Source organism: Antechinus flavipes, chromosome 2, assembly GCF_016432865.1.
Source record: "Antechinus flavipes isolate AdamAnt ecotype Samford, QLD, Australia chromosome 2, AdamAnt_v2, whole genome shotgun sequence".
NCBI lineage: Eukaryota > Metazoa > Chordata > Mammalia > Dasyuromorphia > Dasyuridae > Antechinus > Antechinus flavipes.
In genome coordinates, this window is record NC_067399.1 from 562746418 (window position 1) to 562770102 (window position 23685).

A 23685-nucleotide genomic window follows, 5' to 3' on the forward strand; every position below is an offset into this window, starting at 1 on the left:
TCATAATGGAAAAGGACAGAGAAGAGGAGAAGAAGGGCAAAAAAGAGGTCACTTCTTTCTTCTTGGCACCATGCTCATAAATGAATCAGAAGAGGAGATGCTACTAAATAAATCTCTACCCTGATTTGGCTTTGTGTAGAAGAGGTTCCCACAGACACATTCTTTCTATTATCCAAAATAGATATCTGTTTCTAACCCCATCTGGCTAGGTTCTCTTGATTTCTTAAATTGAATTGATGAGTCAGGAGTAGAGCAGTGTATATTTTTTCTGCCATCATCTGTAAAGGGACAAAAGTAAGTAAATGAATAACCAGGAGGCAATAGACCAAATTACCACCTGTGACCATCATGGCTATAGTCACCCAGAAAGAAGAAAGGACCTGACCAAGTAGTCAAAAGACCTGAAGACTAGGAGAACAGTCTCCTGACTCCAGAGGCAAAAAGGCTTTCTTTGAATATTTCTCCCACTTTCTTTCAAATGATGCTCAAGGTTTTTGTTGATTATTGTTGCTGCTGATTTTCAAAAGGAAATAAAAACAAGCCATAACCAAAGCAAAAAGATTGTAATGCAAATAGTCCAAGTTTTCCTTTTCCTGGATATGACTCTTAAGCCTGGAAGAAATCAACATGTCTGAGAAAATTGAGAGGAAACTTGAAAAGATGATAGATTGTTTTTTTCCCGGAATTTACCAAGCCATTCTTTTAATATATTTCTTGTCAATCACTCTTTCCAATAATTAAGATGGAAGCCATTTTCTTAACTAAATGCTTTCTCCAGTGTATGCCTGTGCAACTTGTTTGGTGGGTTGGCCATTGGTGGGCTTGGCCATTGACACCTTTAGTTTTTATCTCTTGAGTTTCACAGATGGATATGTCATCTGATCTGGAATTATGAAAGTGGACTGAGGCATAATCATTAATTAAAAGAATGTAAGTATGGCCACAACTATTGACCCAAGAAGAATTTTAGTAATAATAAGAACTCATATTTATATAGTGTTTTATTGTCAAACAATATTCTATGGGTTCAATATTACCGAGGCAATCAGTTATAAAATCCTCTTTGGGGAAGACCAACTACCTACTTTTCTAGTCTTTATTTCTCTCTACATGCCTTAAGATGCAGCCTACTTGCTGTTGCTCACACACAACAGCCCCATCTCTTGACTGCATGTCTTTGCATTATCATTCAGATCTGAAATATTTTTACTCCTTACCTCTAACTTCTAGTTCCACTGGTTTCCTCTAATATCCAACTCAAATTCAACCTTTTTCAAGAGGCTGTTTCTGCCTTTCCTCTCAATATATTTTTGATTTATATATCTTGTGTAGTCGTTTGCATATTTTTCTCCCATTAGAAGATTTCTGAAGACCAAGGACAGCATTTTTACCTTTTCCATTTTTTAAAATTATTTCTAATGCTTAGGACAGTGCCTATAACATAGTAATTGCTTTAAAAAAATGCTTGTTTCTTACTGATTAATTGTTTTTACAACTGCAGTAAAGCTAGACTTGGAGTAAGACAGACCTAGGACACTTCCCAACTGTCTAAGTCTTGGTAAGTCATTTAACTTCTGTCTGCCTTAGTTTCTTCAATTATGAAATGAAGATAATAATATGACCTACTTCCCAGGATTGTTGTTAGAATCAAAAGAGATGATATTTGTAAGGTGCTTAAAAGAGTGTCTGGGGGCAGCTAGGTGACCACAGTGGATAGAGCACCAGCCCTTAAGTCAGGAGGACCTGAGTTCAAATCTGACTTCGGACAACACTTAACACTTCCTAGTTGTGTGATCCTGGGCAAGTCACTTAACCCCAATTACCTCAGGGGGAAAACAAAAAACAAAAAACAAAAACAGTGACTGACATGTAGTAGCTGTTATATAAATGCTAGTTATTATTTCTTATCTGATATCTCTCAACTGGAAAGAGTGAGCACCAATATTTTCATCTTGGCTTGTTATTGCTTAAGCATCTCCCTGGGAGACAGTCACTAAATCATAAGCTGATTTACCACTATGTAGGTGGAAAATGCTCCCACACTAAGAATTCCTAAAGGTGAGGAAATCATATATCATTGCAATATTCTTATATATTCATCAAGATTTCATAATAAAGGAGTTAGCAGCAGAAAGAAAAGAAGTGATCATTCATATTGAAGTTTTTCCCAGTTTGTTTCAGAAAGCTACCCCTCATCACTCCCTCCAAAAAACTATACAATTTCTCAAATATTGACTCCCTATATTGTATAGTCAATCTGTTGACAACCTGTGCTGTACACTCTATGTCTTGAGTTAAAGAAAACATAAAATGTGATCATAATTGCAATAATGGGCAAAATGAGACTTTGTCCTAGAAGGCAAAAGACATCTCCACTCAGTTTCCATCAACATTTGCTCCCCTGTTCCCCAAGTAATTTGGGATATCCCACTTTGGGGATAGAGCTTTGATCCTAAATTAGATAGACAACATGTGGTAGCACTCAACACTTGTCTGTACAGTGTGAAATCTGGACTGAGAAACCTGATGTGTTAAGAAGCAGTTTTACATATGCTCTCTGAGCAAAATCACCCACATGGAAAGAATGGATTAAGATTTCTACTACAGTCATGCTTCAGGAAGCTTGTAAAAAGCTCATCATAAATGTTGATGTATTTCCACTGAGCCAATCATGCTACATGAATGGAAAGCATTAGAACCTTAAAAAGAAAGTAATATCTGAAACTAGGCCTATGCAAAGCATGGCATTGGGTACCCACTTAAATAACAAAGTTCTTTGAAGGGGAACTTGAGGACATGGGATGTCTACCCTTAATTTTGAAAATCAGTCCTAAAGTCATAATTTCTATATCATGACATGTCTCCAGTATAATCAGGTTCTTTGAAGATCAGCATGTTCCCTTAAAAACAAACAACAACAATGCATAGTGAATGCTGAGAGGATGGCAGAGTTTCAAAGGTTCCATCTGTGGGCAGTTTTGTAGCAGCTCCCAGATCAATCTACTCTAACCAAGAAAGCCATCAATGAGAGCAGTCAATCAATGGCTTAGTCCATATACTACCTGAGTCCACACCTCTAGGAAAGTTTCTTAGAATTAACATCAGTGCTTATTTTTCCAAGCCCAAGAGCTCTTTCCACTTGGGACTATTACTATGATCTATCTCTTTTAGAAGAAGAATGAGGTTTCAGTATCTGTGATGGCTGAGTTCTCAATCCAGCTCTGCTCCCATCATACAGGGTTTTCTACTCTTCAGTACAATCTTGATCTGAGAGTTATGTGAGATAGGTAATAAAGATGACTGTGGGTCCCTGCACAAAATATACAATGCTACATAAATGCTAAATAATGTCACCATGGAAGATGGAGCTTTTGTTTTAAGTTAGTCAGATTCCATTTTCCCAAATACAATAAGTTTTTCAATTCACATTTCTTATCTCATTAATGAGATTTTGCATAATAAAAGCCATGTGAGGCTAGTATTACCTTGCTGCCTATATTTAGAATCTTTTTTTCTCTTTGGATATGGAATTATTACACTGTTATGCATAAGATTATGCTTGCTACTGTGTTTTAAAACTTATACAATCAGAGAATAGCCTTCCAAATTAAATTTCCCCCTTTTCAAGCAGTTATTTTTTCTTCATGGGTTGAAATTTGGTAGGAGAGAATGAGAAAAGGCAGGGAAGGTAAGCAAAAGAGGAAAAGCAAAATAGAATTTTTATAGACCCTTTTCCAAAACCAAGTGATATATATTCCTTTGAACACTTTGGAATGACCTTTAATTGGAAAATGCACTCTCAGAGTTGTTCCAACCATGCCAAATGTGGATGAAGAAACACATGAAAAACAATCATTCCCACTATAATTTCAAGGTTATTTGAAAAATCAGGGGAAAAAGAACAATTGATGAGCTCATAGATCATCTGCTCTTTAGCTTCTGCAGCTATCTTGTAGATTATAGCAATGTCTATTCTTGAGGTCAGTGAGTGACTCATCAGGTGATTTGGGGGCAAGTCTTTATACACTCCTGAAGTTACAATATCCTCATCCTTTAAAATAGGCATAATAATGGGTGATTCCAACTTCAATTCAAGGACCTATGGTGGGAAAGCCTATAGGATCCTCTGTGTTACTTTTAGAATCACCACTCTTATTTGTGTGGAGGAACTACTTTTCATTTTCTCCAAGTTTTCATATCATGGGATGGGAGGCTGTCAGAAAGTTCCTGATGAGTACAGTAAAGGGACTCTAATTGTCCCTCTCTAACTGGCTCTTTCTCTTAGAAATTCTAGCAAAGAGCACAGGAAGACAAAGAAAAAAGAGAAGGTGATGGCAGCAACTAGTTTGGACATATCCAAGATTTAAAGAACTACCCAATAAGTGAGATCTTTTTGTTAGCAGCCTTGAGCTTAAGTTGAAACTTGTCAAAAAAATTTTCATCTGTGAAATGCAAAAGAATAGCACTGTCAGCACAAAGGCATGTATCTATGGATGCATGAATGAAAATACTAACCTGAGGCTGAACCAAGTTAATTTTTGTAGCTACTCATAACAAGAAAACTCAATGACATCCAACTTTCTGGAGGCCCTTCCTCAGTGGTCATCACATTTTTCCACATAGGATGTAAAGAAGTGGGATGGTAGTGTTGTGAATCATGAAATTATCTGAAGAATGTAGGTTAAGGGTCACCTGAATGGTGAAGTAAAAGCTGTGAATCCAAACAGGCTGAAATCCCTTACCAAAAAAAATGAGAAAATATAATTCAGTTCAGTTCAATCAGCATTTCTTAATCACTTACTCTGAGATCTAGCCTCAGATGACCCTGAGGGCCTTCCAATCCAATCCAATCCAAATCTCTGTACCCTATGTGCCAAGCACTGATCTACATTTCTGGTGGACTGAGATTGAAACTGAGAAACCTTCAAGGTACTTACATGTGAGAAGTAAGGGAAGAGCAACATGTGCATATAAATACAAACAAAATAAATAATTATTTGGAAGGGAAAAGGTATTTAAAAAATCAGGAGAATTTAGGGAAATGAACTGTAAGAGGTAGGATGTATAATAAATATCATCAAGGTGACATCTGAATTAAAAATGATGAGATCAATCTGTCACAGAGTAAGAAAGGATACCTGATCCTCTCTGGTTGCATTGATATTCACATATATAAGGAAAATTTACAGAAGGCCACCAAATGTTGCGGGCTGATCCTCTATTGTTATGTTATTGGACAATACAGACAAGAGCAGGATAAGCAGGCAGATATGAATTGACATCTACGAGGCCGGGGAAATATCCACACCACAGATGAATCAGAGTATTGGGCTTTGTGTTTCTTATAGGTTGGTATGTTACAAGATCACAAGAAATAAAAGCAGAGACCTAACTGTTCTCTGTTCTCTCTGTGTTGCTTTAGCAGGCAACACAAAGAGTAACTGAGGCTCTTTAATGAAGCTGTAAACCCAGAAACCATCACCAAAAGGGGCTTAGTCAACAAAAGTAAAGGGAAGATGATAAAGAAGATGGGGGAAGGGCATGTACACATTCCCATTTGTTTTTTTGCAACCATTCAGAGGATAAGGATTGTGTCAGGCTGTGTTGTTTTCCACTTTATAACATGTTCACTGTTTGTTGACAGGAAGGGATGAATAGGGCTTTTGTTAAGTCAAAGAAAACGCTAATGACAAATTATGATACCTCAGAAAGTAAAATAAATAGCCATCATATGAAAAGAAATTTTCAGTCAATTGAGAAACAGTTCTGTGGATGTCTATAATTTTCTTTTTAGGATTCTGACTATTAATTTTTTGAACACAGATGACCTTCCTTCTAAGGAAGGATGAGGCTTAAGTGCAGAAAGGAAAGAATTGCAAAAAAAAAAAAAAAATGAGAGCAGCTCAGCACTGTGGATGCTAGCATAGTTTGTAGAGACAGGAAGAGCTGAATTCATAAATTCCACCTCAGCCACTGACTAGCTGTCTGCCCCTGGAGTCATTCAGCCTATGTGAACCACAGTTTCCTCAAATATAAAATCAGGCTAACACTTCACAGGGTTGTTATAAGGCTTCTAATATGTATAATTTGCTATGTAGTTGAGAAGCATCATTATGATATTCTTTATGACTAAAAATGAACCCTAAACATCTGAATTAGAATTAACTGGTCTTTCAGACTCGTGAGATTTCCCTTAAGTGAAACTGACTGTTTTACTCTCAAGGAGTCACAAATCTTGCCATAACTTTTAATTATTATTTTGATTGCAGAAAGTTCAGTACTTTAGAAATATCTTCCTCTTTAAATTCTAATATATCCATATTAATGCAGTACTCAGAAGGTACCTAGGAGAAGTCCTTAGCAGAATCTCTGAGTAAACTGGAGTATTTTTCCTTATAAAGTCCTGTAGAAATCTAAAAATATTTTCCCTTTTTTTCTTTGAAATATGATCACTTTTATGAAAATTATGAAAATTTATCATTGTATAATAGATTGACTTAGGGCAATGAATGTAAATTTCTGCCCTATTTCTTTTTAGGCTTTCAGATTGGGGAGAGGGCAAAAAATCTATTTTGAATATATTCATTGGTCCAGAAAGTATCATACATTAAAATCTTCTTCAAAATCATTGGAAATAGAATTGGGATGAATGAATATGAGTTTTAGGAAAAGAACTAAGTGCCAAATATTGGAATCCTTGGAATTCACTCTTTCAGGACCTTTCAGAACTATTTCTTTCACTATTTCCCAAGGCCTCAGAGAAATAAGTACTTAGATCCTAGAAATAATGTGTAGATATGATGGTTGAAGGCCTATTCTGAACTGCAAGGTGGTTTCAGGACAAGGAGTAGTTAGAAAAATAACAGATTGCAGTTCTTTTATAGAGTCAAAGAGCTTTGGAATGATAGCTCTTGGATAGGAATTGCCTTATAAAATACTACATGTGTATCTATGAATCTAAAGAAATGTTTTCAAGTGTTATGCATCTCCTATCGTTACAACTTTTTCAAAGTAATTGATCACTTTCTCAGTCCTCTCAATTGAGCAATAGAGCAAAGTAGATGGGAAAAACTTAAAATAGGAGTTATTAACCTGGGGTCCAAGAACTTATTTATTTATATGTAATCGGTTTCTCGTAATTTCTTGGGGGGAAGAATTTAAAATATTATTTTATTTGTCAGACATGGTAATCCTTGTTACAAGTAAGTAAGGGCTGGAGGATCTCTTTAGCTTGGGAGTTTTGAGCTGAGTGGGCTATGCAGATTGTGTATCATCATTAAGCTTAGTATCAGTGTAGTCCATCCCCAATAAGGGAGAGCCATCCAGTTATCTAGGAAAGCAATGAACTAGCCCCAGTGAGGAACACAGCAGATCAAGTCTCCTGTACCACTCAGTGATGGGATCAGCCCATGAATATTCCCTGTATTTTTAGTGTGTGAAATGAGGAGACATAGCATTTATAATAAATAAATAAAACATTTTTCTGACAGGGACCAAAAGCTTCAGCAGACTATCCAAATTGTACATGATGCGAGAAAGATAAAACAAAACAAAACAAACAAAAAACTGACATATCTTTAACATAGGAAAATGACCACTTTCAGGATAATGAAAAGCTTATATGTTAGGATGACTGAGTCATCTAAAGAAAACAATGAGAAATTACAATCTGATTATTCCTAGAAGCTTCACATCCAGTCATGTATAGGGGCCTTCGGAGGTATAAGGTTCAAGGCATTTTCCCTATTTTCTTTAATACATGGCTACTCTTGATACAGTTATTGATAATTAATAAACATTAATATTATTAATTAAATTTATTAAATTAATTCAATGAAATTCTTAAAAATATGAATAATAATCATAATTAAAATTTATCTAATATTTGATGTGTATCAGGCACTTAAAGTGCTAAGCACTTTAAGATTATTGTGTTATTTAATCCTCACAACAATCCTGATCCTGAGAGATAAAGCTATTATTATCACCATTTTACAAAAGGAGAAACTGAGGTCAACACGATTAAGTAACTTGCCCAAGATCATAGTGTCTGAAGCCAATCTGAACTGAGTCTTTCAGAACTTTATGCACTGACAATAAACTGTCTTTAATTACTAAGTAAAAATGGATTCTCATTCCATAAAGCACTATGGTAAGGGTGGGTGTGGAGGAGGGGGAAGCTAGCATTTTTATACACTTTTCTCTCATAGTGGAGAAGTGGGAGATTAAGTGTGTGTTATACTGTGTATGCTTTCAGACATGGCAAATATGAAGTTTGTTTTGCTTTATTATTTCTCTTTGATACAAGAAAATCTTACTTAGAGTTGGTGAGGATTATTGTGAAATGAACATGATGTTTTTTAAGTATATTATTTAAAAGGGGGAAAGTAATTTTCAAACCTAAAAAAGAAAAACTTAGTTTTTATAATATTTAATTCAGTTACACAACCTAAGCCCCTACTATTTTCAAGACACTTGCTGTACTGGGCACTTCAAGATAAAATGTATTAGAGCATTTATGACAAGGTCCACAGAATAAGCAATTAGTACTTCATTCTCTCTTTTAAAAAACTTAATTTTAAATGAATAAGCCAAACTGTATTCAGATTAGGAAACTAAGGATATATAATCTACTAACCCTAACACTGGGGCTCTGTTCTCAGCTTTATCATCCTTTTACTTATATAAACACAAACAAATAATTTCACTTTTGTCTAAGTGAGTTTTTTTCTTTTAGAAAATCAAAGGGTGATATTGTATCCATCCAATCTCATAGACCTATTATGAGAAGTAAACTAGACTAAAAGGAAGAGATAAGGAGAAAATGCACATCATTATTGTTACTGTGGATTTGTTTTATCCCCCCTAAGAGAGAGAGATCACATCGAGTATAAATGCCGGGGGGGGGGTTAACATACCAAGGTTATTGTACCTGGCATTTTTGTGCTAAGGGATGGATTAAGCCAGCATTGCATCAACAATCCCCCTTGGCATTACCCCTGACTTACTCAGACACAACTAAAAGAATGAAAAGTTCTAAATATTACTTTCAGCACTATATGAGTCCAACTCACTTCCCTGCTTCCCCACCTTGTCCTAGAATATAACACAAAAACAATACCAATATTTTCTTTATCTTATTACCCAGAAAACTAAAAGACTATTTTCTTTTGAGCTTTTGAGTAAGAGACAAGGTGCACACATGAGCACATGAAATGCAGCACTCTGTCCATGTTCTTTGCAATATGATACCTATTTATCTGAAATCTAATCTAAGAGAACATAGTTTCTGTACAAGTAGCACCAACTATAAAGGTAGCTGTTATGTGTGTAAAGTAAATGGAAAGGAACTCTCATTCAAGCTGCTTTTGCTCCATGTTCTAATGGCTTTTCATAAAGTCAAATGAGAAAGCACGAGTAATGCTGGCAGTTTTGGGCTGAGTAGAGCCAGCTCAATGTTGCTTCACATTAAAAATAAGGTTCAGGTGATGAGTGAGAGATGCTTAGACAATGTCACTTTTGCGTAGGTATCAAAGTCATCCTTTCAAGAAAGGATTCTGACAAAATAAGGTAAAATATAAAATGAGTTCTTTTGTTCTTTCCACTTTAAAATATAGAGATTAAGCAGACAAAGCTGTATACCAAGCTGTCATTCTGGGAACACTTTCCAGAAACAAACTCTTTTCTACGCACTTTTAAAACTTGTGATAATTTCATGTTGTACTGGAATTTTGTAGTGTTTATATGGATGATTACAAAGTTGTTACCCTAAGTAACCACAACATATTGAAATTAAAAAAAAAATTAAATCATAGTTTTTTAGCCACAGACAGTATTAATTTTGAATATGACCTGGGGACGTTGTTTCTCTTGGTGGTTTATTTCTGGGTTTTATATGCAAAATGTACTGTCAATATGAAGCTTCTTTATAAAATACAAAATTCGACAAGTGTCACTGCCATGTCAAATGTAAGCCTATTAAAATACATTCAGGCCTAATAGTAACAAGACTGATTTCTCCAACCCACACATGAAAATTAGTCTCATAATTTGTAGTCATGCTTCTCTCTCCTTTTTTTTTCCTTCTTTTTTTTCATAAATACTAAAGAGGCTAATTCCCAACTCTAGTTAATAGGAATTGCTTGGGTAAAGCTCTACTTGGGACACCAGAATAATCCTTTAAATTGTTTACATAGGAGATATTAAAATGTATTTTGCATATAAACCCCATCACAATGGTTCTAGGGGTTTTAATTTCCTGTGCACATCTTAACCCAGGTTATTTCTCCATAACTTGAAAAAAAAACATGAATTTACAAGAGACAAGTCTACCCTGCAGAGCAAAGCCCCAACTCTGTCTGTAGGTCTTCATAAAACCTATCCAATCAATGTGTACATAATCATTCAATACATTCCCTATATTAGGCCTCCTCTCCAAACAGCTCAAGATGTAAGCAGATGTTGTGTCCTTGCAACTAGGTCAGTTCAAACTGTAGCTCTCCAAAGCAAAAGACCTAAGAAGACACAAATTAAATTGCATTCTCTGCTCTGCACACAATGACTGTCAAACCTAGAGCTCCTCTCTTATGCTGAAATGATTATTTCACAACTGGTTGGACAGCAATTTGAGTGACAAGGTGATAGAACACCTTTCCGACAGACTGGTGATTTGTGTAAAATGGACTTTCCGTTTTCCAAAAACAAAAAGAAAAAAAAAACTTATATTAACAAAATTTTGGAAGTGGGAGGCAGTTGGCAAAGTATCTAAATTAGCCTTATCTTAATCTTGCTGAACCTGGCCAGCATGACTGATTATACTACGGCATTACTCTGGAAGGCCCTAGACTCAGCCTAAAAGACGCTGCTTCTAGCCTTTTAGAATTGCTGGCAAAGATTTCCTGGCTTCTCAATATGCAGTGGTTCTCTTGGGTTTCAATCTCAAGGCTGGTTCTGCTGGAGAGGAAAAAAAAACAAAACAAAGTTTTGCTTTCCAAAGTTACCACTGACATCTCAAGTTAACTTCCTGCCTTGGAGTTGTGTGTCAAGAAAGCATTGCAGCATGAGAGGTGGAGATTCTACTAGTCTCAAGGGAGTAGCTAGATGGAAATGTCTAAATTTCAGGATGTAGTGATAGTGAGATTGAATTTTCCACCCCTCAGGAAAAAAAGTATAAACATTTTAATGTACCCCCTCCTGAAACAGAACAATGCAGGCAATGCATTTGTATATCTTCTTCACAATGTGTACATGAGACCCTAATTTTCTATGTGTACCTCTGGGCAAAGGAAAGTTTGGTAGTACCCCGTCAGATAATATGCATCAGGCATCCTATACTATTTCATCTTTACATCACTCATGGAGACCAGAGGGATTGTATTTGGAATCATTATAGGGGTAACAGAACCTAAAGAGGTATCTGTGTTTACCTAATAATAGATATTCTTATCTAATGATAAAATTATGAGGAACCAAAAGGAGTAACTATGCCTTCTTTACAAATATGCTCAAACAACCTGAATATTCAGTACTTTATTTTTATCTATGCATTTATGTATTATCCACAGAACAGCCTCACACAATAAATGAAACAGAAGGAATAGTTGTATTTTTTCCTCTCCCAATTAGCAGATGATCAGAAAACTTGTCAAGTTATATAGTAGAGCACAGTCATAAAGCAGACAAACTCTAGCAAGCAAACTTGATTTTCAAGTGCAATTACTAAGGGAAGCAGCAAGGGAAAGGCAAAAAGAATAGAAGCCAGCGTGTTTGCAAACATACTATTTGAATGATCACAGATTTTACTTAATCTTTCAGTGCCCCTTAAAGTCTTAAAAGCAGACTTTAAGTAATAATGAGTTGTCTATCTGTATCACTGGGAAAGTTTTTCCACACTGGAACTTTTTCATATTTTTGAATGGAGAAAGGTTATCAGAAGAGGTGTAGTAAGACGGCCCTCAACTCTTTATTCAGTTTTCTCCAGGAGTCAAAATGAATTAAACATCTTAGGTGATTCCTACCCTGGACCAAGTCACACTCGTGTGTGTGTGTGTGTGTGTGTGTGTGTGTGTGTGTGTGTGTGTAATAAACATTGAATGGTAATTACTATATATAAGACACTACATTGTACTTTTTACAAATATCATCTCATTTGATTCTCACAATGACCTAAGTCCCTATTTTATAAATGAGGATATTGAGGCAAACAAAGATTAAATGGCTTACCCAGGACCACATGGCTAGTAAGTATCTCAAGCCAGTTTTGAACTTGTACCATTTCAATAATTTTAGCATTGGATCCTGCTATCTGTATAACTAATGGTAGTTTTTATCAATCAAGGGCTAAAAATGCCTATTAACATCCTCAAGTTGGTTATATTCTAACCTGGAGGTACTTGCAATGTACCAAAATAATGACTTATCAACATGGTTTCTTCTTTATTAAATCTAACAAGGTCTTTTTGCTACCTGCTGAAATTGGTATACTACCCCAGAGTTTGTCCTCCTTCCACTTACTCATTAGCTGTTCTTTCTTCTGGATGAGACTCAATTTCCCTTCTTCTTCTCTCATGTCTCTTAGATGACTGTAGCCTAAACTTAATGATATAATCTTCATTAACTGTGTTCAAGAGATGATTCTTGTTTGCCATGGATAAATAATACTTCCTACAGGGGAAAACTGGCTTGAGTCAACTAGACCCATAGTTATATTGGTAGTAAGTTCTAATTCATTTATTATCTCCTATTACATAGAGAATTGGTGAGCAATTACACATAGCTTCTTATGTTACTTTATACATATATATATGTATGTGTGTGTATACATATACACACACATACATATATATGTAGGAAGAGAGACCATATAACTACACATCCATCTCTTCTACATTCACACTGTTTTGTTCATTTATTTGCCTAAAGTCTTAATGAAGACATTGTACCCATGGTAGTACTGATAAATTTATGAGGATATACAAAATTAATTACTTCCAGGTGTACCCACAAAGGTACAACATACATTGTAAAACCATTGTATGTAGGAGTAAAACAAGGCATTTGATGTTTGTCATGATATGAATACCTAAATTGAACACAAGAGTTGCTTTAGGCTAAGTGGTTGGTTATTGCAGATGTCATGTTATAGGCGTGACATGTAAAATGATAGTACTATAAAATCTTTCGTTTTAGCCTAAGAAATAAGTGGAATAATGGAAATATTTGATTTTCAAGGGGTCTTAGGCCCCAAAATACTACCACCCAAAAAGTCAATCTCATTTTAAGAAGCTCTTTCTATGAGACAATGTCTTTCAGATCTAAGAATCAGTGTAACTTGCACTTCCCCAAATAAAATCTATTAGCTAGGTAGCATTCACTCTGGAACTGTTACCTTGATCTAATATGAGGGAACAATGAAATCCTTGAGTTAACACTTTTCTATCATTGGGATAATAATATAAACTAGAAGAAATCAAATCCAATTCTAATTTCATAATTGCTAAATAAAATTAAAAGACTGATAATTGATTACATTTTGGCAAGGTAAGAATTTTATACTGTGGTTCTCTAGTTTCTTTAAGTCTTTCTAACTGAATCCTGGTCCAAGAAGGTATCCTCCAAAGCCAACTTTATTGCTAAGATGAGGACAGGAAAAAAAAAAAAAAAAAGGAGAAAGTGGGTATTTCACAGTGCTGAGTCATTTACAACAGGCAAGCGGTTTCCTCAGAAACACAGTGACAAGTCTTTTAAGTATTAAAAAAAATTTTTTTGGTGCAAATTTAAAAAGAGTGCCACATTTTGTCTTCTCTGGCTACAATATTGCAATCACTCTGAAGTCAAAAGCAGATGGCAGTAGGGAATTCACCTCTAAGAATGGGCAGGCAACACAAAGTATAGAAACTTGAAGCTGCCCCTCAGGTGCTTGTAACTTTATCTTAAACCGTTGAAGATGGCTCTTGGCAGGAAAAAAAGGAAAAGGGGGGGAAAAACTACCTATATATCCTTTTACTCAGATATTGTATTTTTTAAAATTAAATTGTTGAATTCCCAAATAATTGTAGAACGTTAAGCATTTAGAGAAAATATTGTATAATGGAACTATTTTAGTTGGCTAGAAAGCAAAGGACAGATAAAGCAAATAGATATCTCTCTGTGTGTAGGTAGCTTGAAAATCACATGCTTTTCTCTACAGGGGGTCTCCAGCAGACAAGATAGAAACTGGTCAGGAAATGCTCCATCCCCGACTGTCCACTTAGTCTGGTACCCCCCTGATCCACACCGAAACACACAATCCCTCTCAGCATTCTCTGATCCTGCTGTTTTCTAGAGATACTCCAGCAGTTTGAGCTGCCCGGCATCTCTCCAACCATGGCAACCCTCTGCCTCCTCCTCTGCACCACTTGCTAACCTTAATGCCAATCCGAGGTCATGCCCGCTAGCAAGCGAGTGCCCAGGCTCCCCCTTCCAAATTCTTTTCTTGGAAGTGGGAAACCAATTATCCAGGCAAGGGATGGGGAATGGGGCCGGCGGAGCGTAGTTAGCAACAGAGACTCACCAGGTAAGCGCCCACTGTGCCCTGCGCCAGCATCAGGGCGCATTCGGACACCAGGAAGATCTTGATGTTGGAGAAGCAAGACACCTTCTTTTTCTTCTTCTTGTTCCTCTGAGCCTCATCTCCCTGCAGCTCGCCGCTCCTGCCCCCGTTGCCACCGCCGCCCGAAGAGCCGCTCGGTTTCTTCCCTTGCATCCTTCCTCCTCCTCCGCTGCCGCTTTCCCGCTCCCCCTCTATCTGGGTGCTGAGGTGGTGTGTGCGTGCGAGTGCTGTGTGTGTGTGTGTGTGTGTGTGTGTGTGTGTGTGTGTGTGCGCGCGTGTGTGTGCGTGTGTGTATCTCCGCCCAGGAGGCGAGCAGCAACCTTCCGCGCTTCTCTTTTTCTCTCTCGTTCGCCTCCCTCCCCCCGGATCTGTTGGGGTGTTTAGAGGTTGAAGGCTGAATCTCCTCTCCTCCTCCCGCTGCTGCTGCGCTCGCCCCCTTCCTCTTCCTCCTCCTCCTCCTCCTCCTCCTCCTCCACCTCCTCCTCCTCCTTCTCCTCTCCTCCTCCAGCCTGGGCTGTGCCAATCACAGGGGCTGGGAGTGCAGCGGGAGCTCCTCACGCCGCCTGCTGCTGCTGCTGTTGCTGCTGCTGCCGCTGTCGCTGCTACCGCCTCTCCTCCTGCGGGTTGCTGCCGCTGCCGCTGCCGCTTCTGCTATTGCTTCTGCCATAACCAGCCCCGTTCTTTCTCCTCTCTTTCCCCCTCCTTCCCTTGTCTTCCTTTTCCGATGAACGGGCACTGCTCCTTTCCCTCCTTCCCTCTTCTTCTGCTCTCCGGAGCTCTCTCCCTTTTTGCCTTTTACACCCGCAGCCCCCACTCCTCCGGCTAGTGCCTGGGCTCGCTTGTTTCTTCCAGTCTCTATACCCGGCGGAATCAGTTCCCAGCTGCAGCCATCGCCCTGGGGAAGGAAACTCAGAGGGAATCGCGGCTGGCACCGGGAGTCAGAGAGTTCCAGAGGGTGTCGGGCCCCCGGAGCTAAGGGCGGTGCCACTAAGGGAGAAAGGGAGGGTCTGCTGCTCTAGAGGACGCCTAGGCTTTCCTGGACTAGAGATAGGGGTGGGAATAAAGATGGAAATAGGACAACAGGGTAAAAAGTGCCCGGAACAGGGTGGAGATAGGGAATCTGGGCTGGAGAACAAGGGTGGAGGTAGGGAGAAAGGCAGTGCCCACAAGAGGGTATTAGTGGGAACCGTGGTGCTTCAGAAAGAGGAAAGGGACAGGGGCCAATCGGCACCCCACTTTTTTTTTTTTTATCCAGAGCCTAGGAACTAATAGAAGCTTGACCCTGGCTTGGGAGAGAGGCGGGAGGGGTTTTCTGATTGTTCCCCAGCGCAAAGACAGCTCTAGCAATGAAAAGGGAGAGATGCCCAATTCCATCACCATACCCCGCCCCCAGGGGCGCTCTGGCCCTAGCTTCTACGAGGTCACCAGTCCCTGAGAGAAAGGGGAGGAAGGTTCTGAAATATGTAGGAAGTTAGATTGATTTGCTTGTTGCTGCTGTAGATGCCAGCCTTGTTGGCAGCAGCGACCAAGGGGTATGTCGATCTCTCTTCAGTCCATTCACTACCTCGTCACAAACGGAAAGGAAGCTAAAGACAGAAACGAATCTGACATAAGCTGAAGGGGCCATTAGCCAAAAGTTGCAGTTGGATACCCATTAGTCCTGGCTGCCCCATCACACTGTTGCTGCTGGAGAAACCTGTGGCATGCAATTCTTAATTCTGAGAGCCAGCGAGGATTTTGGGTCTCAAGTCACTGACTATATAATAAGATCATAAATTCGAAACACACGGCTTGGAATAGCCGAATAAAAACCAAGCATATCCTTAAAGGAGGGGAGCAGGAGTATCCTGATATCATTTAACCCTTGCTAATTCTGACGAATTCCGAGAGGTAGTGTGCTAAAAACTGAAACAGAGATGGATCTAGTTCCTGATTCTACCTAGGTAATCTTTGCAAAGTCATTTAATTATTCTTCAGTGGATAGAATACCGGACTTGTAGTAAAAAAAGACCTGAGATGGAATCCTACCTCAGATATTCCCCATCTATGTGCTTCTGGGGAAATCATTTAACTTTTCTGTGCCTCAGTTTCATCATCTGTAAAACAAAGATAATAAAACCTATAACAAGAGATTGTTATGAGGTTCAAAGGCTTGGATATATGCAAACTTTAAGGCACCATATGAATGCTAGCTTTAACTATATAATAATAGAATAGATAACTGTTAAGCTCTTTTCCAACTCTAAACCGGTCATTTCAGGCCATTTAGTCACACTTTGTATAAAAATCTATAGTTCCTTGAGTATTTATTAGGAAAAATGTCTTGAGTAAACTGTCAGTCTACAACTGTCATTTGTAGAGTCCAATACTTTTTTTTTTAATTACAGGAATAAATTTGAAATCTGAATAGCAATTAACTAGAAATGTACTTTCCTCAAAACTACTTGGCTCCAATGTTATTATTGAAACTTATTGGGTGTGAATGCGTGGGGGGAGAAGGGGACTGGGAGGTATGATTTAAGGATTATTGCTATTACATAAAAATTTTAAAACAATATAAAGTTATTTTTTTCCCTAAAAGGACCAGACTACTTTACAGACATGATCTCATTCAAGTTCACAACTTTTTTTTGAAAGACAAAATCTCCATAACTTCTTTATTTGGATATTCTCCCTGGCATTTAATGTGGTAAAAAATAATTCCCCATGAAATTAACCTTTTCCATTTTCGCCAGTTCCCACGAAGGACACTACTACCCTCCATCAGTCTCCTACATCAATAATTTTGGAGTCATGATATATTATCTCTTCTCCCCATCCCATTTCCATACACAGTTCCTCTCCCTTTCCCTCTTTATCTTCTCACTTACAGTCTACATTCTCAGTAATAGATTTTTGGGAATTCTAAGTACCTAGGATCAAGTGCTGGACTCAGAATCAGGAAAACCTAATTTCAAATTCAGGCTCATTAACTTATTAGCTATGTGACCCTGTGCAAGTCACTTAATCTCTCTGCTTTCAATTTCCTCAATTGTAATAATAGCACCTATCTCACAGATAAGTTGCTATAAGGATCAGAGGAGATATTTGCAAAACACTTAATACACAGTACCTGGCACATAGTAGGTATTATATAAATGCTAATTCCTTTCCATTCTCTCCCCCCCTCCCATCTTCTTTCACTCCATTTCTATAGACATCATATGACTAACAGTTCTCATCCATGCATTCCTCAAGTAATTGAGCACCTCTCATTCATGCCCAGGGCATATTTTGGATATTTCTTTTTTTTTTCTAAAACTTTTTATTTTCAAAACATATGCACGGATAATTTTTCAACATTGATCCTTACATAGCCTTGTGTTTCAGATTTTCCTCTCCTTCCCCTACCCCCTTCCCTATATGGCAACCACTCCAGTATATGTTATACATGTTAAAATATATGTTAAATCCAATATTTGTAATCATATTTATACAATTTCAGGTATTTCTTTTCCCTTAAGTGCTAGATATTTGTCCCATTTAATTCCCAAACATTGGTTCTACATATAAGCATATTACATTTTTCTTTCATAATTAAGTGTTTTACTTGGTGAAATAATATTGTGAAGGGTTGCTGGTTTCATAGCAACATGTTAAAAATGGAAGATGTATTCCTGGTCAGTCTGGTAACTATAAAGATTAAAATATGAATTATTTAAGACTATATATTAATACTGTGATGGGTAGAGTAGAGAGAGTTAATTCAGAAGTGGGTAGAACTGGTACACCAAATTATCATAGAAACCCTAGAAGTTTTTGACTTGTTACCAGAATTAGTAGTGGCTAGCTTCAGGGGGGGACAAAGTAAAGATTTCAGAGATCTTCTAGAAGGAGAATATGAATAAAGGCAGTTCTTTACCACACAGAAAATCCCTAATCTCTAGTTTATATTGTTGGAAATGACAATTTCCTGATGAGTCTAGATATTATTTCTCAAAGGAAGAAAATAATTTAGTATCCACAGGAAGGGGAAACTATAATCCCTAGAGAAATAGAAATGTCTAATTTATAGTGGACAGCAGTATGGTGAAGTGTTAAACGTGGAACCTGATAATAACTGTATATGAAATCTGCCTCTAACAACTGTTATATAACCTTACTTAACCTTTCTGGACAACAATTTCCTGATCTGTAAAACAGAATGATAAGACTATAGTACCTAGGATTGGTGAGAAAATTAAAATAAATAATATGTGTAAATGTAAGTGCTTTATAAACCTTAAAGGGCAGTATCAATATGACCCATAGAATACTTTTACATATACTATCTCTAAGTAATATAGGTATTCTTAATCTCATTTTACAGATGAGAAGCCTGAGGCCCAGAAAGTTGGCATTAAATTAAGTGCATATATAGCTAATGTCAGAAGTATTATTTGATCATTGTTTTTGTGACTCCAGGGTTTGCATGCTACGCTAAGAAGTCCTTAAAGCACTGGAAGGATATTACAATTGAGAGGAAGATGATTTTGAAATTATTAGAGTTGGACTAAAAACTGAAGGTTCTTTCCCTTCTCTACTCCCCTCCCCCATCTTATCAACTATTTAACTTGAGGTTTCCTCTCCATTACTGGAACTTCTGGGAATAAGGGCAACCCTCTTTTCATTGAACTATCTTTAGAAAGTGCTTAATGTCTCTGTAATATTTAATAACCAAATGAATGAAGCCCAGAGCTGGACTGAGAACAGAAGAACATTATAGGAAACACCAAATTAAGGATCAGACATGGCCATCAAAAAATTGGTTACAAGAACTCACTGGAAAAAAAAATGGAGTTGGTTAGAAATTTATTTTGGGGAGGGGATGTACACATAATGAATTTGTATAAAAACCCTCCCCACTAATGCAGATGTACAAAGTGGTCTGTAATTTATATCCTAGGATACTGAAAGATTAACTGATTACCCATGGTCAAATGTTTACTGGGGATCTTAAGGGAAATTGTATGCAGGTCTTCTATATTCCAACTAGTAGGAATCTTATGTAATGCACAGCGGGGTAGACCTTTCTCTACTAGTACTGTATCATACTGCCTTTTGCCTGTAAACATCACAGGAAGTATATATGCCTCATCAGGTTCTCAGTTTGTATATACATGAAGAGACATGTCTTAGGGAAAGGGAACTTTTTACCTCTCAGGTTAGTATATTTGTGGTTAAGACTAGGCTTATAGATTTTCCCTGTAATTACTAGTAACCAGCCATGAAACTAATCATGTGCCTGGAATCTAAAAGAAAGCAAAACAAGCCTAAAGGAAATCAGGCAATAGGCTTAATGACAATCAAATGAAAAGCCTAAAAGGAATTTAATATACCCTGATTCCCTTTTCTATTTAGTTGGTTTTTTTTATTTACATGCAAATTAGTGCTTTGGAGTGGGAAATATCTATCTATCTATCTATCTATCTATCTATATATATATATATATTTTTTTTTTTTTGCAAGTACATGTTTGGGATCTTCTGGTGCCATATGCAATAAGGAGTGACACTCATTGAGAGTGTCTTGTTTAGAGCCCAAATGAAGTGGGGTTCCTTATCTATTCAAGAAAGGATTCTCTAAATGTTTCTATTCTTAAATGGCATTGTACTAATTACACCAAGTCTCAGAACTATAAAACATTCTTCATGAAATGAATAAGTACTTGAAAGAAATCAACCTATCTATACTCAAAAGTAAAGTAAATGAAGAGGATGCAGTGAGTGGATGTGTTGCCTAGATTATACCATTGAGTTAGTCCATCAGGATATACATGTTTCAATACTTGAATGCATCTGTGATGTGATCAATGTCCAGTATTCTCTTGGACAATGCAAATTGCAAACAATCCACACTCTCTATTTTTGTACTACTCTTATCCATGTCCCCCAATAAATTTTCTCTAAAAGATACACCGAGCATACCAGAGGTCTTTTTTCTAGGTCTATTTAAAGTAACTAGTGCACAGTGAAGTAACATGGGCCCTTCATAAGTTAAACTTCATTTTTGTTACATTAAAACTAGCCAATATCTCTTACAGCATTTCTTGTGCACAAGTCTGGTGTCTCCAATAGTCTTTGGAGCATATAGACATCCACAATTTTAATTCTTCAGGTATAGTTATATCTTGATTAATAGGAATAGATAATGAATCCTGTGAAGTGGTCACATTGAATTTGCACTGCATATTTTCATTGAACTAGAACTACTTAACATATTTTGCATAATTATAACTTCAGATAATACAAATTCAAATACATGCAAGCACTTCCTTGGTTTCATTATTCACCCTAATTGGCAACTAGTTGCATTATGACTTTCCATGACTCTCAGCCATATAATATCACTAAAGGATATCTGCTGCCTCTAAAATAAAATATATTCTCTTTTTTGCCTTTAAAGCATTTCACAATGTGTCTAAACCTGTTTTTTCCAGGCTAATTACACACCACTGACATTAATTTAGTCTATATTTCAATCAAACTGTCCTACTTGCTGTCTCTTATTTATAGATATCTCCCACCACCATACCTTTACACAAGTTATCACCACATCAGGATTCTCTCCCTACTTTTACCTCTCTGAACTGCTAAAACTGAGTTTGCCAGCCCTTTCCTAATCCCCTCTCTCAATCATTCACATTTCTGAAAAATACTTGCTTTATTTGCTTATTTATAAATACTTAGTAGATTGCAAGATCCTTGAGGGTAGCAATTCTCATTTTTGTTTTTGTATTCCTAATGCCTGACATATTAGGAGATACTTAACAAATGCTTATTAACCAGCTGAATACTATGAGTATGTAAAAAAGATAGAATTTTGTTTCAGGGGACATCTGGGAATTATTGAATGAATCCTACTATTGTCCAAACCCATTCTTTTCTTCCTACTTTAATCCTGTGCTTATTATTCATTGTTCATCTGAAATTTTGTTCAAGAGGTATACATACTATGCAAACTCAATAGGCTATCTATCTAACTAGGCTGCACCATCTGGACAATGCTATTCTTCATCCACTTATTTTTCCTGTGTTGATAGTTAAATCTACTTCATTTGATTCATTATTGATCTCACTGAGAAAGTTCTGAAATGCAAACCGGACAATACTATCCATAAATAGGTACATTTCCTTTCAATAAAATAATCCCCTTTTATTTATATTCTTCACTAAAAAGCCTCAATAGGAAATACCTTTCATAAATATACATTGCCACTCTCTTATGATATGTCAATAGTATTCAAAATTAATAAACATTTGGTCACAAAATAATTATATCTCAATTCACTGTTCAAGGAATCTTGCTTAATTTCAACATAAACATTAGAGATATCTGTTGCTAACTTCTCTAAGAAATGGTATTCATTTGTGTGATTCCCCCCCCCCCTTAATCATTTCAGATTTTCTAATGATAATAGCATGTTTGAATATGTCAGGTTAAAATTTATGGAAATGTATCCCACATTGTCTCATATTTGTTATTATTGTTGTTTCAGTCATGTCCAACTCTTTATGACCCGTCTGAGGTTTTATTGCAAAGAAGCTAAAGTAGTTTTCCATTTCCTTCTCCAGCTCATTTTACAGATAAGGGATTGAGACAAATGGGATTAAGTGATTTGCCTAGAGCAAAGAGTCTGAGGTCAAATTTGATACTCAAGAATATGACTTCTTGACCCAGCACTTTATTTTCTTTATCACCTGTTCTACCATCTCAATGATGAGCAAAAAAGACCAAGAAAAATAAAGTTTAAAAAGTATAGTTTGATATCTATTCAAATGCCACCAGTTCTTTCTCTGGAGATGGATGGCATTTTTCATCATAAGTCATTCAGACTTTATTTGATCATTCTATTGCTGATAATAGCTAAGTCCTTCAAAGTTGATCATCTTTACAATATTGCTGCCTCATATGGTCTTCTGGTTCTGCTCATTTCACTTTGCATCAGTTCATGTCTTGCCAAATTTTTTGAAAACATCCTTCTCATCATTTCTTATAGCACATTAGTATTCTATCACAACCATGTTCTACAATTTATTCAGCCATTCCCCAAATCATGGGCAGGCCTTCAATTTTCAATTCCTTGCCACTACAAAAAGAGATGCTATAAATATTATTGTACGTATAGATCTTTTCCCTTTGGATTTTTATCTCTTTGGGATATAAATCTAGTAGAGGTATTGCTAGGTCAAAGATATAGTTTTATAGCCCTTTGGGGACAGTTCCAAATTTGTCCCCAGAAAGTTTTGAAATTTTATCACTGGTGCATTAGTGTCCTAATTTTCCCACATCCCCTCCAAAATTTTTCATTTCCTTTTCTATGGTATTAGCCAATCTACTAAATATAAGATGGTACCTCTATTTTTTTTTTTTTTTAAGTTATGGTTCAGTCATACCCCAACTGAAGGATAGCTCTACAATTTCCAGTTCTTTGCCACCACAAAATTGCTGACATATATATTTTAGAATATAAAGGTTGTTTTTGTTTTCTCCTAATCATCTTTGGAAATAATCCTAATAGTGATATTGCTGGATATAAGAATATAGGCAGTTTAATAAGTCTTTGGGAATACTTCTAGTTTGTTCTCCAAAATGCTTGAATCAATTCCCAATTCCACTAACTGATGAAGTTGTGAACTGATCCAGCCATTCTAGAGAGCAATTTGGAACTATGCCAAAAGGGCTATTAAAACACTTTGATCTAGCAGTGCCACTATTGAGTCTGTATCTCAGAAAGATCATAAAAGAAGGAAAATGACCCACATGTACAAAATGTTTATAGCAAGTCTTTTTGTGATGGCAAGGAACTGGAAATTGAATGAATACTCATGGATTGGGGAATAGTTGAATGAGCTATGGCATATGAATGTAATGAAATACCATTGTTTTATAAGAAATGATGAACAGGCTGATTTCAGAAAATTCTGGACTTGTATGTACAGAATCTATGTGCTTTGTGTTTGGAGAAAACATTTCTTCCCAGAAAAAGCCCTAGAGGTCAAAGAAATATCGTCTGTTGAATTCTATAAATAAAGACAAGTCTCATTCCATCTCAAAGGAAGGTCTCCACTACCTTA

The 23685-nt window shown here is 36.8% G+C and overlaps 1 protein-coding gene across 3 annotated transcripts in view; it reads right to left on the reverse strand.

Annotated features, from left to right (window-relative positions):
- The window catches only part of SLCO3A1 (solute carrier organic anion transporter family member 3A1), a 372919-nt gene extending 358105 nt beyond the window's left edge, over positions 1 to 14814 (reverse strand). For all 3 annotated transcript variants that reach the window (XM_051981051.1, XM_051981053.1, XM_051981052.1), the window contains exon 1: positions 14552 to 14814. In XM_051981051.1, coding sequence (XP_051837011.1) covers positions 14552 to 14743 — 192 coding nt within the window. In that variant the 5' untranslated portion in view covers positions 14744 to 14814. The remainder of the gene's footprint in view (positions 1 to 14551) is intronic.
- Positions 14815 to 23685: the final 8871 nt, after the last annotated feature.